General features: G+C 43.5%; 1 protein-coding gene across 5 annotated transcripts in view; it reads right to left on the bottom strand.

The window, feature by feature from the left end:
• Positions 1–13,515: 13,515 nt before the first annotated feature.
• actn1 (actinin, alpha 1) overlaps positions 13,516–19,195 on the bottom strand; it is a 56,427-nt gene continuing 50,747 nt past the window's right edge. For 2 of the 5 annotated variants that reach the window (XM_026151354.2, XM_080293964.1), the window contains exons 17-22: positions 19,002–19,181; positions 17,401–17,547; positions 15,229–15,309; positions 14,844–14,909; positions 14,389–14,547; positions 13,516–14,102 (exon numbers count right to left, since the gene is read on the bottom strand). In XM_026151354.2, the coding sequence (XP_026007139.1) occupies positions 13,944–14,102; positions 14,389–14,547; positions 14,844–14,909; positions 15,229–15,309; positions 17,401–17,547; positions 19,002–19,181 (792 nt within the window). In that variant the 3' untranslated portion in view covers positions 13,516–13,943. The remainder of the gene's footprint in view (positions 14,103–14,388; positions 14,548–14,843; positions 14,910–15,228; positions 15,310–17,400; positions 17,548–19,001; positions 19,182–19,195) is intronic. The other 3 variants (XM_026151351.2, XM_026151352.2, XM_026151349.2) reach the window with 2 other exon arrangements.

Genomic DNA, 19,195 nt, shown 5'->3' with positions numbered 1-19,195 from the left:
GCAAATATGTTTACATTTAAAACATATTTGCGAGATGCCAGTGAACTTTTTTTTTTTTAAAGCCCCCAAATCCCCTATGAGCAAGCACTTGGCGACAGCGGTGAGGAAAAACCCCCCTTTGGGGGAAACCTCCGACAGAACCGGGCCCAGGAAGGGGTGGCCATCTGTCGCGACCAGGTGGCGTTTAAATGTTCACTGACAATTTAGCTGTATTGTAAGGAAGATGACTCCCTTACCTAGTATTCGTTCTTTTATAACTATAACTTACAATTGTTCCAGGTCTGGCACAGCTCCTCCTCACCAAGAAATGTGGTCGTACGTGTAGAGAAAAGAATTGTTAATGGGAGCAAATAAGGTCTACAATTAAGGAGAACTAACGCAAATGTGTTGTAAACTTCCATCTGCAGCTGTTACGCTCTGTTATTAGATGAGGAATGCCGCCAAAAGAATGGCACAGATAAATACAGTAGCAGCAATTAGGAATTTGAAGGCATCATCACGCCAAAAACCCCTTGGCCTCCTTGCAATCTGCTCGAGGATTTCGTTCATACAGAACTGAAAAACCTTCACAATTATTCTGTCCACAGCAGGATCTGGTGTGGTAATTGTGTTTTTCAGTTTCTCAGCAGTTAGTACCTTTTGAAGGTCACTGAGGACAGCCCTGCTGATCCGTTTGACGACATTTTTTGACATGTCTATGCTCTTTGGGAAGCTGAGGCCCTCCATTATCTGGTCTAGCAGCACTTTAGTGTGAGTGGCATGCTCGTCTTTAGTGCAGCTTTGGAGAGCATTACATTTACTCAGGACTCTGACCAATACAATGCAAGCAAACAGCCGGTGCTGCTCTTCCTTGGCTGTTGTTTCAGGACCTGGCTGTGATCGGTCAAATATATCTCTTGCCAATGGTTCCATAATGTAAAGGGTTTGTTGTTTTTGTTGTCTTCCAACTAATCTCAAAACTCGCCAAAAGTTCACTGACAATTTTGGTGAGTTTAAGGTCCCTTTATGTGCCCTCGCGAATTCTCATATTTGTGACGCATCGAAGAGAACTCGTGACGCATCAAAGGTTTACATTCGCACATGCGCACACCCGCACACTTATAAATCATAGTTTTTTTGTTTGTATTTCCAGGTGAATTGATCGAAATGGTTTTATTTACATATGTAAATGCAGTGTCCCAAACGTGTGTGTGGAAAACAGATTCTTAAAGTTTAAGGAATGCCTGCAGTGTCGCATTCAGTCCAGAAATGCGATAATGCAGAAATGCTTAATGAAACGAGGGAACAACGGTTGAGTTGCCAGGATCATATGGTGATGATCGGTAAATAATGTGTTAGTATCACATCCGATAGGTCATTTCTAAGTAAGGAATACACTGGATCTTTAAGCATTTTTTTTTACAGTGTTTTAATTGTTTTTGTCTAGAAATTGTTCATACAATAACATATCCAAAATGTTTTCTTCACCACAATAAAACTAAAATCGGCTGCATTCACGCAGTCATTAAATAATGCTGCCATTAATGTACTTTTATCATTAATATTGTACTGTAAGAACAATAATCCGGACTCTTCTTCAGCTCCGTTGCGGAGCTTATTTCCTGTAAACACTGGTATGCTTCCGTCTCTCTCATTAACTCAGTAACCCTCATTAACTGCAAATTTAACGCTGTATTGTGAAAATGTTTTCACAGTATTTGTGGCTGAAACAAACTGTTTATAGAATCGGTTTCATTTTATAGCAGGTATCTCAGTTGGTTGATGGCATAGCTGATGTCCATAAAATAAAAGAAACCTGCTAAATTTAAAAAACAACAACAATAAAAATAGTAAAGTAATATTTATGTGTTGAAACCAAATGATGACATTTTAGCTTATTAAGTCAAAGTTGTTGTTTTTTTCAGGAGACTCTTTTTTGGGGGTTCTTTGGGGTTTGTTTGTTTTTTCCATATATCAATACTAAAAATCTGTCTGCATCGTTCTTTTATAACTATAACTTACAATTGTTCCAGGTCCTGCACAGCTCCTCCTCACCAAGAAATGTGTTCGTATGTGTAGAGAAAAGAATTGTTATTGGGAGCAAATAAGGTCTACAATTAAGGAGAACTAACGCAAATGTAAATGTGGTGCAAAGAAGTGGTCAAGATGTGATTACTCACACCAGTTCCGCTTCTTCTTTTTCTGTGGTTTTACTTCTGGTGGGCTCTTAACCTCTGGTGTCCTTTTCTCCCGCAGGCTCCTGAAGAGACATGAGGTCTGTGTCCTCTTTTTCTTCCTGTTCTTGTTCTCCGGTCTCTTTTTCTTCCAGAGGTTCCTGAAGAATGGTCTTGTTGGAGCAGAGCTGGGCTTTCAGGTGTCTGATTTCCATTTTGAGTGTCTCCTGGTCCTGGCTATGTTTAACTACCTGTTCTTGGAGTTGATTTTGACATGCTAGGAGCTGTTTCTGGAGCATCTCTATCTGATCATTTTGGTTCCTACACTGGTCCTCCAATTCAGCCTCCAAAGCAAACTATAAGTTTTAATAAATGTTTGTTAAAAAAAAAAACCTAACCAATGTAGAAGACGACTGTTTAGTGGAAAAGTATTTGACATTTGAGAGATTCTCACACATAATAACTTATTTTAATCACGCAAACTAGGACATTTAGAAAACTTTCATGTTTAGTGAAAGATATTTATTAACACTATGCAATGACTATTACTGAATGTCTGTTGGCAGTGGGATCTTGGTGGTTGCCAACGCAACAGAATGTCAATAGGGACAACATTTATTAAAGCTTTCGGGGCAGGGAGCATGTCTTATATTGATGCTGCTGAGAGTTACTTTATTGACAGCTCTAAAAACATAGATCTACGTCCTTGTTGCTTAAACTGGGCTCAACCTTAAACATTCCATAAAATTTAAGCAATTTCTGGAGGATCACAGTTTTGTAAGTATGCGCATTTACATGTAATAATGGGTTTTTCATCACACCCAGTAGGTCAGCTGTTATACAGTGGCTTGCAAAAGTATTCAGCCCACTTGAACTTTCCCACATTTTGTCACATTACAGCCACAAACATGAATCAATCACGTGAAAGACCAATACAAAGTGGTGTGCACGTGAGAAGTGGAACGAAAATCATACATGATTCCAAACATTTTTTACAAATAAATAACTGCAAAGTGGGGTGTGCATAATTATTCAGCCCCCTTTGGGCTGAGTGCAGTCAGTTGCCCATAGACATTGCCTGATGAGTGCTAATGACTAAACAGAGTGCACCTGTGTGTATTCTAATGTCAGTACAAATACAGCTGCTCTGTGACGGCCTCAGAGGTTGTCTAAGAGAATATTGAGAGCAACAACACCATGAAGTCCAAAGAACACAGCAGACAGGTCAGGGATAAAGTTATTGAGACATTTAAAACAGGCTTTGGCTACAAAAAGATTTCCCAAGCCTTGAACATCCCACGGAGCACTGTTCAAGCGATCATTCAGAAATGGAAGGAGTACGGCACAACTGTAAACCTACCAAGACAAGGCCGTCCACCTAAACTCACAGGCCGAACAAGGAGAGCGCTGATCAGAAATGCAGCCAAGAGGCCCATGGTGACTCTGGACGAGCTGCAGAGATCTACAGCTCAGGTGGGGGAATCTGTCCATAGGACAACTATTAGTTGTGCACTGCACAAAGTTGGCCTTTATGGAAGAGTGGCAAGAAGAAAGCCATTGTTAACAGAAAACCATAAGAAGTCCTGTTTGCAGTTTGCCACAAGCCATGTAGGGGACACAGCAAACATGTGGAAGAAGCTGCTCTGGTCAGATGAGACCAAAATGGAACTTTTGCCAAAATGCAAAACGCTATGTGTGGCAGAAAACTAACACTGCACATCACTCTGAACACATCATCCCCACTGTCAAATATGGTGGTGGCAGCATCATGCTCTGGGGTGCTTCTCTTCAGCAGGGACAGGGAGGCTGGTCAGAGTTGATGGGAAGATGGATTGAGCCAAATACAGGGCAATCTTGGAAGAAAACCTCTTGGAGTCTACAAAAGACTTGAGACTGGGGCGGAGGTTCACCTTCCAGCAGGACAACGACCCCAAACATAAAGCCAGGGCAACAATGGACTGGTTTAAAACAAACACATCCATGTGTTAGAATGGCCCAGTCAAAGTCCAGATCTAAATCCAATCGAGAATCTGTGGCAAGATCTGAAAACTGCTGTTCACAAACGCTGTCCATCTACGGTAATCTGACCGAGCTGGAGCTGTTTTGCAAAGAAGAATGGACAAAGATTTCAGTCTGTAGATGTGCAAAGCTGGTAGAGACATACCCTGAAAGACTGGCAGCTGTAATTGCAGCAAAAGGTGGTTCTAGTATTGACTCAGGGGGCTGAATAATTACGCACACCCGACTTTGCAGTTATTGATTTGTAAAAAATGTTTGGAATCATGTATGATTTTCGTTCCACTTCTCACGTGTACACCACTTTGTGTTGGTCTTTCACGTGATTGATTCATGTTTGTGGCTGTAATGTGACAAAATGTGGGAAAGTTCAAGGGGGCCAAATACTTTTGCAAGCCACTGTATATGTCTGAGTTTCTATGTTTTTAACAGGAATATTCTCTGTGGCTTATTGTGGCGCTCTATGTCAACTTTATCATAGAACCATCTCACTCACCTCTAGGCCATGACAAATAACGCAAGTGTAAAAGGTTAACATATGTGTTAAGTTGAAATGTGTGGCTGGTAAATCTGGATTACACTAATAGTTAAAAAATTAAGAGATAAAAAGACTTATGGGGATGTTAGTTCAGTTTATGTCTTCATACAAGGAAATAAAGGGAACACCCCAGTTATATTTTGGTCTTTGTTATATCGTTCAGTGTTAAATCAGTATTTTCTAATTACACTTTACATCTTCCATGGCATTACTTAAAAAATACCACTAGGTGGCGCATAGCGGCCAGGAGGAGCGTAAACCCCCCTGGGAGGCAAATCTGCAGAATAAATCCTGCAGTTGAAACGTAAACAAGTTCATGATCTGTGCCTCTTTATTTCAATACACAGGTGGGTTACTAGTCCTCAAAATGACTAATAGGTAACACAGTAGAAGCAATAAGACTGTTGTGAACTCGTGAATGAAAGTATACCGTTATAAGTTAAGTACTGTTTAAGTATTGTGTTTTGAATGAGATCGTGATGTGAACGTGATCGTGCTAGGCTAATGGACTGGCTAGCGGGGGAAGTGAGCCTCAAGTACCGTAGCGATGCTAAGGCACGTTCTCAGTTGTGTGTTCTCTATATGTCTTGTTGAAGTAAGACAGGATGCAAAGGCTGTAATTAATGCTTGCATAGCTGCTCATGTGCTGTATACGAATGGTTATTTGCTATTTACGGGCTGTGAGTTACAGTACATTGTATTTCTTGATGCAGTGATATGTATGTGTAACCGGAACAAAGGCTGAGGCAACCTGGTCACTGCGAGCCAATGTTATCTATATTTATGATGGTTAATGTATACTCGGCAAGGTTATTCCTGTACTTTTGACAATGCGCTGACAGCTGTTATGCCACACGTTACAAAGAATTGCTGGGTCTTATGAGAGGCGATTAATGATTTGTTCCCCTGTTGATGAGCAGAATAAATCCTGCAGTTGAAACGTAAACAAGTTCATGATCTGTGCCTCTTTATTTCAATACACAGCTGCAGGATCTAGGATCGCACCCCTCCCAGGCACCTGTCACACCAGGGGGGCAACAATCGTGGGGGCTCGTCCGGGATTAGTGCCTCCTCTTGACGGCAGCTAATCATAAAGTAATAAACTAAGATCAACGTGCTACGTCTGCTCCATCTGTGGTACCAGAATGGCGGCTGTGCAGGAGCTGCGACGAGGAATACAGAGAAAGCTTCATGAGCTTATTAACACTGCTAAGACAGAGGTGTTGTACAAGCTTGTAGACACCATCAAGGATGAGGTGAAAGATGACCTACCAGGAGATGATGCAACAGAGGTGGAACTCTATGACTTCATTGTGGACTTTTTGAAAAGTGACCGGCTGGCAAGTCAGGAGGACCAAGGCATGTCTCGCCTGCTAGTATTCAACGACTTCATCACTGACCTGCAACGACCTCCGGTGGCTGCAGATGAGGACTGTGAGCTGGGTGCAGAAACAGACTCTGTGGTAACACCTTCAGTAGTTAGTGTGAACGCAGATAGAACCTGCATGGTAACCAGTCAAGTAACTGATGTTATAAAACTGGCAGATGTTGCAGCGCTCCTGCCTCGTAGAGAATTCAAGCTCCACAGTGGACAGATTTCTGACTCAGATTCAGATGTTAGTTATAGCTCTCTGTGTAGACAGATTGATGAAGGGCTAGCTGAGAATTTTACAGAAGCAGAGATAATCCGAACTGTCCTAAAGATTATTAAACCAGGTACATTTAAGGATATGCTAATGACCAAACCTGGATTAACGGTGGCTGAGCTCAAACGGTTCCTCAGAGCACACCTGAGAGACAAGAGCAGTGCAGAGCTATTTCAGGAGCTTAGCAATGCTAAACAACAGGACAGAGAAAGTCCACATCAGTACATGTACCGGCTAATGGGGCTAAAACAGCGTGTGATGTTTGCTTCTCAGCAGAGTAGCTCAGAGTTCCAATATACCAGTCAACTGATTCAAGGAGTATTTCTTCACTCATTGTATCAGGGAATGAGTGAGAAATACGCTCATGTCCGAAGAGACCTAAGGCCTCTCATTTCTAACATGAGTTGTGCTGATGACTTTATTCTAGAGATAATGACCAAGTCAGTTAGTGAAGAAGTTGAGAGACAGACTCGCCTAGGTCAGACACAGAAAGCAAAAGCAGTCACAGTTAGTGCCATGCAGCAGGGTGAAAGACAACCCGCAGCTCAGCCTCCAGCCGAGGTCCAAGCCACCGTCCTGCAAACCCAAGCTGAAGTTCAGGCACAACGAGCAGCCCTGCATGAACTAACAGCACAGGTGTCTGTTTTGGCCAAGGCTATTGAGAAGGCTCTCACTTCAGAGGGAAGTCCCTCTGGGTCCACACAGGTCAGCTCACTTAATACTGCCCAACCATCCAAGTCCTCTGTGAAAGGAAAATGCAGGCCCTGTATAACCCAAGGGATTGCCAGTTGTAACCACTGTTTCCGGTGTGGCCAGGAGGGACACCGGGCGGTGGGCTGTCTGTCCAAGAACAAATCGGGAAACATCAGAGGGTCACTGGGGAGGGACCACCAGTGATCAGACAAGAGCCAGGGTCCCAAACCATTGTAACAAACCATGAGAGCAGGACTCCAACTGATAATCAGCCACTCCTAAGGAAGAGAGCGGGGAAAGGAAACCGTGTAGCTCGACTGATAGGCAAAAGGTGTATGCTTACCTGTCACCTTAATGGGGTACCAACTGAGGTGCTACTGGACAGTGGTGCTCAGGTCACGATAATGGCAAAGTCGTGGCTAGAGAAGCACCTACCAGACACAAAAGTCAGGTCGCTTGAAGAGTTTTTGCCAAATGATCCACTCAGAATAACAGCAGCTAATGGGACGGATGTCCCCTTTGAGGGTTGGGCTGAGGTACTTGTGGAAATCAGAAGTGAAAAACATGGCCAGATAGCCATACATGTACCCATGCTAGTGAGTCAGAGCTGTGTGAACGGTTTGTTACTAGGTTTCAATGTGATAGAGGAGCTCATCCTTGAAAGTCTGGAAAGATCAGGGAGTGTCATGTTAAGTGATTTGCTAGCAGAGGCATTAAAACTCCATCGAGATACTGCTGAAACAATTGTTTCTGTTGTCAGCGAAACCCCAACGGGCCAACAAACTAGGAATGAGATGATCAGATTAGGAAAGAGAGGTCTCACAGTTCCTAGTGGCCAAATATGTCAAGTGAAATGCCATATCAGGGGTTGGCCTGAGGAGGGGACAATGTTATTTGAACCAGCATTAAAAAGAGATGTCCCAGATGGACTGGATTTATTTCCTGCTTTAGTTAATGTGTCTCCTGGTGCATCTAAGACTGTAAAAATCCCAGTCTGCAATTCAACCAAACATGATATCTTCTTGCCACCAAGGATGGCCTTGGGCTGCCTAGAAGGAATCATAGACAGCAGGCCGATTGATTTTGGTCCCCCTTATCAGCAGTCAGGGCAGTCAAGTACTGATACACATATACGTACCACGCAGGGTAGCCAAGCCAGTCACAACAGTATCCCAGAGACTTATACATCAAAAAAATGGCATCCTCCTGTTAACTTGGAGCATCTTGATCAGCAGCAGCAGGAAGTTGTGCGTCAGATGCTCTTTGAGGAATCTGATGTGTTTGCTAAAGGGGAGGGAGACATAGGTTGCATACCCAACTTGCAGCTGAAGATTAATGTAACCGACAACAATCCAGTCCAAAAGTGCTATAACTCTATCCCTAAGCCTTTGTACCAGGAGGTTAAAGACTATGTAAAGAATCTCCTAGACAGAGGTTGGATCCGCAAATCTGTGTCCTCTTACTCCTCTCCAGTTGTCTGTGCCCGTAAGAAGGACCAGAGTTTGCGGCTATGTGTGGACTTTAGGGGACTGAACAAAAAAACAGTCGCAGATCGTCATCCCTTGCCGCGCATACAGGACTTACTTGACAACCTGGGTGGTAACACATGGTTCTCGATATTAGATCAAGGAAGCGCATATCACCAAGGGTTTGTAAGTGAGGAATCCAGACACCTTACAGCTTTCAGCACACCGTGGGGGCTTTATGAATGGATTCGAATCCCATTTGGTTTGACAAATGCACCTGCAGCATTCCAAAGGTGTATGGAGGGAGTGCTGGACGGAATTAGAGATGAGTGCTGTGCTCCATATCTTGATGATGTGTTGTGTTATTCTACATCCTTTGAGGCACATGTCAACCACCTCCGACAAGTTCTGGGCCGCATGAGAGAACACGGAATCAAACTGAGACCTGCGAAGTGTGAGTTGTTCAAAAGAGAGGTTCGTTATCTTGGACGTTTAGTATCAGCAGATGGAGTTAAGATTGATCCAAAGGACTTGGAGGCCGTCATGGCTCTGAAAGATAAAGTGCCTCACACTGTTGGAGATGTTAAGTCCTTGCTGGGATTCCTGGGGTACTATCGCTCCTTCATTCAAGACTTTTCCCGGTTGGCCAAGCCGCTGTTTGAACTTCTCCAGAAACCTAGCAATCCTGACAAAGGTAAAAACAACAATCAACATGAGACAAATGGAAACAAAAGCAGAGCTAAGAAGGAAGAAAAAGGACAGCTGCCATCAAAAACACCCATCAGATGGGCAGCAGAGCACCAGGCTGTTTTGGCTAAACTTGTGGATGTGCTGACGACTCCACCCACCCTAGCATACCCAAACTTCAACCTTCCATTCATTCTACACACAGACGCATCAGGTGACGGATTAGGTGCAGTGCTGTACCAGAGTCAGGAAAACAAGTTACGTGTCATCGGATATGGCTCAAGAACACTGACATCGGCTGAGAGAAACTATCACCTTCACTCTGGTAAGCTCGAGTTCTTAGCACTCAAGTGGGCCATCTGTGATAAGTTTCGAGACTACTTGTATTATGCCCCGACATTCACAGTCTACACTGATAACAACCCCTTAACATACGTTCTGAGCACTGCCAGACTAAACGCCGTTGGACATAGGTGGGTTGGTGAGCTAGCTGACTTCCACTTTGACATCAAATACAGACCAGGGAAGCTGAATATAGATGCAGACACCCTGTCAAGGTACCCAGTAAAACTCCAAGACAGAATGGCAGATCACACAGAGACTATGTCATCAGAGGTTGTGTCCACAGCATGGCAAAGAAGCAAAGCAAGGCAGGGAGATGAGGTGCCCGGGGCAGCAGCCTTACAGGTGAATAGGGGAAATGCAGACACTGTGCCACCTGAGAGTATTTCCAATATTACATCTGCAGATATTCAGGCAGCACAGCAGGATGATACAGCCATAAAGGAGGTGCTTTCGCTAAAGCTCAGAAACTGGACTCCTAATGAAAGGGATAAGAGAAAAATGAGCAAACAAACGAAAAGACTGCTTTACGAATGGAAGAAGCTAGTGGTGGAGGAAGCAATACTGTATCGACTGAATCGTCAGCATCAACAACTTGTGCTTCCTGAAAAGCTAAAGCCCCTGGTGCTGAAAGCACTTCACAATGACATGGGTCATGTTGGCGCCGATAAAGTAACACACCTTGCCCGGGAACGGTTTTACTGGCCCAACATGCAGGATGACATAGAGGACTATGTAAACAAAAGGTGTGTCTGTATTAAACAGAAACGTCCTAATCTTCCCCAAAGAGCTCCGATGGAACATATAACCACCAGCAGTCCTCTCGAGTTGCTTTGTATTGACTACCTACACCTAGAGCAAAGTCAGGGCTATGAGTACATTCTTGTTCTTGTCGACCACTTTACACGCTTTGCCCAGGCGTATCCAACAAGGAATAAATCTGGGAAAACCGCAGCTGACAAAATATTCCATGACTTTATCCCTCGCTTTGGATACCCAGAGAAACTCCACCACGATCAGGGGAGGGAGTTTGAGAATACCTTGTTCAGCAGGTTAGAACGGCTGGCTGGTATTGGTCATTCACGAACAACGCCATATCACCCGCAAAGCAATCCAGTAGAGAGACTTAACCGGACCCTCCTTCAAATGTTGCGTACTCTGGAGGAGGAGAAAAAGATTCAGTGGAAAGACCATCTGGCTCATGTTATACATGCCTATAATTGTACAAGGCATGAGGCCACTGGGTTCTCCCCATTTTTTCTTCTATATGGCCGATCTCCACGTTTGCCTGTGGACTTGTTGTTTCCGCCCAAAAGAAATCCTGAAACATCGGATCGACAGTCATATGCACAGAAATGGGAAAAGAAGATGCGTTTTGCATATGAAATGGCAGCAAAAAACAGTGAGAAATCCTCTGCTAAGGGCAAGAGACAATATGACCGTGCAGTGAGAGGTGTTGTTCTCTGTCCAGGCGACCGAGTGCTCGTGAGAAACCTGTCAGAACGTGGTGGACCCGGCAAGCTGCGGGCTTACTGGGAGCAGGTAGTGCACCGTGTGGTGGAAAGAGTCGACAATGGACCGGTTTACCGAGTACAGCCTGAAAAGGGTCCCAAAACAGTGCGAGTACTCCACAGGAACCTACTGCTTCCAGTAAATGAACTGCCCCTGGAGGAAACTCCTCTTTCACAACCTGAAGAGAGACCGTACAAGGTAACAAAACAGAAAACGGCAGTTGTTGACACACATGACCAAAACACAGACAGTTCTGATGAAGAATACTCTTACCAAAAGATTCCATGTTACAGGCTGCGATTTAGAGAGAAAGAACAACCACCGACAGTACACCATCCTCAGGTTGAGCAAAGACTAAGAGCCACAGCTCATGAATTCCACCCTTCCGTCGTGGAGGAAACTAACATCCCAGAACTGGGCGATAATGTACCACAGAGACACTACAGAGCTTTGGAGGACGCCGCCCTGGAAGACGAACATCACACTGAGCCAGACCTGTGTACCAAGCCACCAGTTAACCCAACAGTTGATGGGAATAAACCACCGGAAAAAATAGAGATTTCGAGGAGAACGCAGCGGACTGCCAGGCCGAGAGAGATGTTCACCTATAACACCCTGGGACAACCATCATACCAGCAATGGAATGCAGGGGTGAACTCTCTCCTGCCCACATACCCTCTCCAGGGTATTCCCAGTACTCTTCCACTCCCATACTTCACATACCCACATCCATACCTGGACACCTGTTACCTTCAACCACAGTAACTAGAAACATACATCCCTTAACATGACAAAAGTCAGGAGACCTATATAAAAAAAAAAGGGGAGAGTGTAAAAGGTTAACATATGTGTTAAGTTGAAATGTGTGGCTGGTAAATCTGGATTACACTAATAGTTAAAAAATTAAGAGATAAAAAGACTTATGGGGATGTTAGTTCAGTTTATGTCTTCATACAAGGAAATAAAGGGAACACCCCAGTTATATTTTGGTCTTTGTTATATCGTTCAGTGTTAAATCAGTATTTTCTAATTACACTTTACATCTTCCATGGCATTACTTAAAAAATACCACTAGGTGGCGCATAGCGGCCAGGAGGAGCGTAAACCCCCCTGGGAGGCAAATCTGCAGAATAAATCCTGCAGTTGAAACGTAAACAAGTTCATGATCTGTGCCTCTTTATTTCAATACACAGGTGGGTTACTAGTCCTCAAAATGACTAATAGGTAACACAGTAGAAGCAATAAGACTGTTGTGAACTCGTGAATGAAAGTATACCGTTATAAGTTAAGTACTGTTTAAGTATTGTGTTTTGAATGAGATCGTGATGTGAACGTGATCGTGCTAGGCTAATGGACTGGCTAGCGGGGGAAGTGAGCCTCAAGTACCGTAGCGATGCTAAGGCACGTTCTCAGTTGTGTGTTCTCTATATGTCTTGTTGAAGTAAGACAGGATGCAAAGGCTGTAATTAATGCTTGCATAGCTGCTCATGTGCTGTATACGAATGGTTATTTGCTATTTACGGGCTGTGAGTTACAGTACATTGTATTTCTTGATGCAGTGATATGTATGTGTAACCGGAACAAAGGCTGAGGCAACCTGGTCACTGCGAGCCAATGTTATCTATATTTATGATGGTTAATGTATACTCGGCAAGGTTATTCCTGTACTTTTGACAATGCGCTGACAGCTGTTATGCCACACGTTACAAAGAATTGCTGGGTCTTATGAGAGGCGATTAATGATTTGTTCCCCTGTTGATGAGCAGAATAAATCCTGCAGTTGAAACGTAAACAAGTTCATGATCTGTGCCTCTTTATTTCAATACACAGCTGCAGGATCTAGGATCGCACCCCTCCCAGGCACCTGTCACACCAGGGGGGCAACACAAGGATAATTATTAATAAGCGAAAGCTGCCTCTGGCTCTTTTCCGGTGTGCCCTCTTTTTTCCCCACTTTTTTTTCTCCATTATTTTTCTAATTTGTGACATCGAGAATAATTTTAATCATTTTATGTACATCTACGGTAACTAAACTGGCTGCTATATGGGGCTTTTCTACTCTACTTGAGTAATCAAAGCTCTGTGTAAAAAATGTCTCATTCACCCATTCATTCGAGCACCATTTCTAGTTTCTGTGTAACATTCACATACATTCATAATCTGATGGATGCATCAGAGAGCAACCTGGTGTTCAGTGTCTTTCTCAAGGGTACATTGGCATGCAGACTGGAGCAGCCAGGAATACACCAACCTTCCGATGAGTAGATGGCCTAAAAATGTCTATATATATATACGCATATACACATACTGGCTACCAGCTTTTCTTTGGATTTTAGGAGTCATACAGGTAGTTTAAAGATGTAAGAAAATATACTACAGGCACAAACTCCCCACTTAACCCTCTTTGGGGAAAAAAATGCCACTGATGATTCCTGGAGCAAACAAAATTAGAAGAGAAAGTATAGCATTTTTTTCTTTATTACAATTGTTGTCTCTTATTTTCAATCAGGTGAAGAAAAATACCTTTTTTGTTCAGTATAATAAAATATGTTAACTTTATTCATTTCATGAAGAAAAACAATGACAACAAGAAAATAAAAACAGAAAAAATATTTTTTGTCTCTCCCTCTTTGTAAACCTGGAGAGCTGCTGCATTGCGTGGGAAGCAAATACAACGGAAACAGAGTGTGAGGGAGCGGTGGAGAGGCTGGACAGGTGGAGGGGGAGAAAAGCAGGAGGAGACATAGGATAATGACAAAAAGATAAGGCCAGAGACATACCAAAAAAAAAAAAAAAAAAATGAACAGGAGGGTGGTGACTGGGCATTTTGGAGGACGTGGCGGTTGATTAGAGTAGGCTGGTGGTCCCGCGCCAGGACGACTGACAGTGTTCAGAGGTCACTCTCTCCATACAGGGCGGTGGAGAACGACATGTAGTCGAGGGCTCCGGGGACACCGTCGGGGCCAGTGTACGGGGCCATGCGAGCGATGCAGTACTCGGCCTGGTCTGGGGGCAGCTCCCTGCGGAGCTCATCAGCTAGGATGTAATTCTAACAGGCATGACAAAAACAAACAAGAGATGTTACAAAATTAGACAAACATAAGATAATAGAAAAGCCAGGAAAACAAACGATGATGGTCAAAAGCTCTGCAGAGCTGAGATGTATTGCAGATAATCTCCTGTGTACTTATGGTAGTCATGCCATTCATTGTTAGCGCTCAGTTATTAACTATGACCACTTTAAGTGCAATTCTAAAGGATTAAGCTTCAGAATTATCTATGTTTAATTTTTACCAATATATATAGGCTGTGTGTTGTTTAATATAATACTTTACCTTATCCCCTGCCAGAACTTTGAAGGAGGCCATGACTTGGTCGGCGGTGTCTGTGTCGGCTGTTTCGCGGGACATAAAGTCGATGAATGCCTGGAAGGTGACGAGGCCCATTCTGTTGGGGTCCACTATGCTCATGATGCGGGAGAACTCGTTTTCACCCTGTGGTAACAGAGAGGATGTATGAGAGACGATGCACAAAGCACAGCAAATGACTAACACCCTGCATGCAGTGATATATTTGTCCTACTGTTAATGTGCAAGTATGTAATAAACAAGCAAATTTTAAGCAGTTCAGAATAAATTGAATTGCACTTAAAAAAAATTAGACAAGTCCAAAATAACATCAACAGCACAGTATTTGATCATATTTAAGGTTAAAAAAAAAATCTCATTACCGCTTCTTGTTACTAACACATAAACAAATGGTCATACTTGAAAACTGCACATGGCTTTACCAGGTTGTAACCCATGGAGATAAGGCAGGTTTTGAAGTCTTCAGGGTCCATGATTCCTGTTCTCTTCTACAAGATGTCAGCGAGGGAAAAACAAAACCAGGCGGAAAAGAGAGAAACAGAGAAGGAGGGGCAGGGATAGCCATGTGAAGCATTAAAGGTTAAAAAAAAAAAAAAGAGTAGAATTAAGGAAGAAATCCACACAATTCGCGATGTGGATGTTGCAAGGTGAGGGGGAAACCACAGAGGGACATGTAGAGAGGAGGAAGAAAAGCAAGAATAGAATCGAAGGGGAGGGATTGAAGTATAAGGGGGAAAAAGCCAAAGAAAAACAAAAAAAGAAACCAGTTAAACCTCTCACCGTAAGGGCGTGGTTACAATTAAGTACCTGTGCATCGTTGGCGATATCGAAGCCCAGGCTGATCAGGCAGGCCTTGAACTCCTCCGCGCCCAGAGTGCCCGAGTGGTCCTGGGGTGTGGGAGGCCAGTGCCAGGCGAGGCGTCGGGGCCACAGGCCATGCAGCAACACATACAGGGGTGTCAGTGGTGGTGAGGTGAGGGAGTGGTGGTGGAAGGGGGCAGGACAGGTGAGGTGGTGTTGGTGGAGAAGGAGTAGAAGTGGGTGGGGGGAGGGCGTAGTGCACCATGCACGGTGGGGGCAAAAAGAGGTGAGGGGGTGAAGAGGGCCATGCACAAGAGATAGAAAACAGAGAACACAGTGCATATTCATTAGGATCTGGCAGGTGAACACACGGTGGCAGCAGTGCTGCCATGCTTGGCGAGGCATTCAGAGGCGTTAATGTGCAGTGTGGCAGGCAGACTACAGGACCTTGTGGAGAGGTTATCGATATCATTGATGGCACATGTACTTAGCAACACAATGGTTATCCTTCTTAGAAGCAGAACTTTCTTTTTACAGCAAAACACTGGAGTGAGCACGTCATAAAACAGTTACAATCATAAGTCTTTTTTTTTTTTTAAATCACAAAATCAGATGGTTTAAGAGCGTCAGTTTGGGTTTCGAAAACAAACATTTTCAGTTTAATATGAGAGAAGATGAAGTAAACCTCAACTATTCCCATTTGAGAAGCTGTAACCACCATCATTATTCAGTTATTTTTTTCAGTATTGGCTAATCTGGCTTAATATCTGGCTAATCAAGCAATGTCAGAAAAGCTGTTCATTAAACATGAACAAAGAAAATCTTCAGAGAAAGATGTGAATCCTGAGACAACCAGGAAATACTTTTTGCTTTTATCCTCAGTAGAATTTAAAAAGCAGATAATTGCAGCACTTTAGGTCCCCATCACATCTACCAACTCGTGTTTAGCTGAGCTTTCAGCTAAACATGTGTAAACCAAAGCAGGACGAGGTCTACATTTGTGCTCCTGTGGACTCTGATTGTTGAGCTCGGGTATTGATTAACAATAGGATGGCTCCGGATGAAGGCATGAACTTATGGTAATGTAGGGGGGTGGGATGGTGGAGATAAATAAAATATCATCCATAATTGATGCTGCTCCTGACATGTCTGCGCCAGTGTAAACACTAAGCTCTGGAGGTAGGAGAAGGAGCTTTACAGAGGCAGCTATGCAAGGAAAGCCTGTAATGTGAACTTTAATATTCCTCTTCTGTTCCATCTTAATTTCACGTATCACAAAAGCATCCAGCTGAGCCTTGAGGCTCATTCTGCCAGACTACCACTTTTCCAAAAATGTCTGAAAGCTTTTAAAGATGAATGTTGCGTCACTGAACTGTAAGTCTCTTTTCAAGCCAGCCATAACACTTGGGTGCACCCTTACGCGTTCCACAAACAACTCTACTCTACACACTCATTTTCTTCAAGTTTCTGGTTAAAGGATTGCTGTTAGCCACACGTCGGGCAGCATGACAGGATAAAAAAAAAAGATCTCAAACCGGTTAGGTTATACAGCCTCACCTCATCTTCTTTGCTTTGCTGGTGATGTCTGAATATACAGAAAAATGAGTGACTCCACATGCCACAGTGTTACTTAAATCTGCAGAAGAATAGTTTGACATTTCGGAAAAATGCATTGTCTAATAGTAGAGGCAGTACATGGTTAGCCTAGAGCTCATAAAGCTCACAAAAGGGCACCTCAGAAGTTCAGAGTTTTTCCTGCATAGAGGAATTTTTGGCACTTCCCAAAGAGGTTTGAGGTTGTTGCTATTGGTGCGTGTATGTGTAGAAACCCCAAAGACCTGGCCAGGAAACAGTCTGAGTTAATACCCTTGTCAAACTGTGCAACTTGCACTTTGAAACCTTTTCATCTCATTTGCTGAATGCAAATGAGGTACAGCATGCTAATTAACCAGCTAGTGTCTGATGTCGGTTGCTTGAACATGGAAAACCGTTTTTCTTCTTCTGTGTTTAGCTGGTTTAGTCTCACATTTATCAGACAAACATGAGAGGTGCATCAAATTTGTTAGTGAAGGAACCTAAAAGCATATTTCCCAAATGTCAAAAAAAGTTTAAAACAAACTAAAGCTGTCTGCAAATGTCCGGACCTCTCCAGTGTGCCTGCACAGTGCGAGTACTGACCCTGTCGAAGTGGTTGAAGGAAGCCCGGAACTCGTTAAGCTGCTCCTGGCTGATGCCCTTGGCGTCTCGTGTCAAGATCTGGTTCTCGATTTCGTTGATGGTACGAGCGATGGTGGTGAGCAGCTGCTCCCAGCCCACACGGATGTGCTGGAGGGGAGAGAAAGATGAAGACGAAGGAAGTGTTAAGGTGGGCTAAAGAAGAGTTTCAGAGGGACTGGTTTTAGCTGAGCTTTAGCCGAGGTGGTTTGTAGATTGTTTTATGCCCTGTGTAAAGAGAAGAGGAAAATTGCAGCTCAGTACAAGGCAGATGTGTCAGATATAGACTGTAAATTGAACTTTTGAAGAATAAAATGTTAGAACTATCTGAATGCTGATAATGCACATTCTATTATTTGTCTGCCCTTTTGCTCTAACAGGTACAAAGATTACAGTGAAAAATGATGGCTGTCTATCAACCGCACTCCAGACTGAGTACAATTCACTCAGCTGTGTATAAAACAGCATCCTCCAAACTATGTTCATGTCAACAAAGCCCATAAAAACAGCAAAACCATGTTTATACCATCTCTCAGCACTGATTTTACAGCGTGTGGTACTCAGGGTTCAAATCCATTAGATTCTGCTCAAATATGTGCAGCTAGAAAATGGTCAAAACACAAACAAATATGCAAAATAGTTTACTAAACCAGCCGAGCATGGCAAACATTGCAACAGGAGCCAATATTCTACTTGCTGGGGACTAGTTTCAACTGCAGATCAGTGCGTGTAAGGCAGGGGTGTCAAACTCCCGTCCTCGAGGGCCAGCATCCTGCTTGTTTTTGAGATATCCTTGCCCTACCTGCAGCTGATTACCTGGATCAGGTGTGCTTTGCCAATAAGAAGCTACAAGGGCAGGTTAGTTGGAAAACAAGCAGGAGAGTGGTCCTCGAGGCCTGGAGTTCGACACCTGTGGTGTATGGAGAGGACTGTATATACGGGACTGACCCTTAAACAAAGGGCGACATCACGGCTAACAGATGTGTTTCTTCTCTAATTTTTGGACAACAGTAGAGCTCGCTGGCACAGAAATACACCAATGAGCTTTTAGTGAATTTATTGCTGGTTTTAATATTTTCATGTAATTTGTTGTGTGAGACAACAAGAAAGTAGATTAAGAAGAGATCTACTCTCATAAGAAAAAAAGAATGTCCTTCATTTACTAAAAAACAGTAGACGAGGTGCTTTTGTTGCTTCCCAGTAGCTGATTCTGGACAGATGCCTACATAAAAGTTTGGAAAATATGTCTGTAATTATGCAGACAAAATACAAATTAGTTTGGCTTGTAAAAGCTATTCTTGGCGGGGATAGTTCCCCAAAACTTGGCTCATGAGCCAGAAAGTTGATACTGTACACTGAAGACCAGATGGTAAACCGCCAAATATTCTTAAAGGCCTTCTTGTGGGCATGTAAACATACCGCCATCTATTGTTCTGTAGTGTTTGGAAACCAAGAAAACCAAAGTATTCACAGGACACAGACAAGTCAGACAGACGAGTCAAAAAGCCGGAGTGAAATTAAGAACAGTAATGTGAATATTTGTTGGCGCCAGAAGAAATGTTTACCTCCATGGTGTAGTTAGTGTGCTTGTTGTCAAAGATGAGAGCTTCCTGAATGAGCTGGTGGTCTCCCTCCAGCTGGTCGATCTTTGGCTTGTAGTTGACGATGCTTTTCTCGTACTGGCGGAGGTGCGTCAGCTGGTCCTCCAAGGTGCCGTGCATCTCGATTGAGATGCGGCCAATTTCCTGTGTAAGCACAC

The sequence above is a fragment of the Astatotilapia calliptera genome, chromosome 19, assembly GCF_964374335.1.
Source record: "Astatotilapia calliptera chromosome 19, fAstCal68.1, whole genome shotgun sequence".
Taxonomy (NCBI): domain Eukaryota; kingdom Metazoa; phylum Chordata; class Actinopteri; order Cichliformes; family Cichlidae; genus Astatotilapia; species Astatotilapia calliptera.
This window is presented reverse-complemented; position numbering and strand designations above follow the sequence as displayed.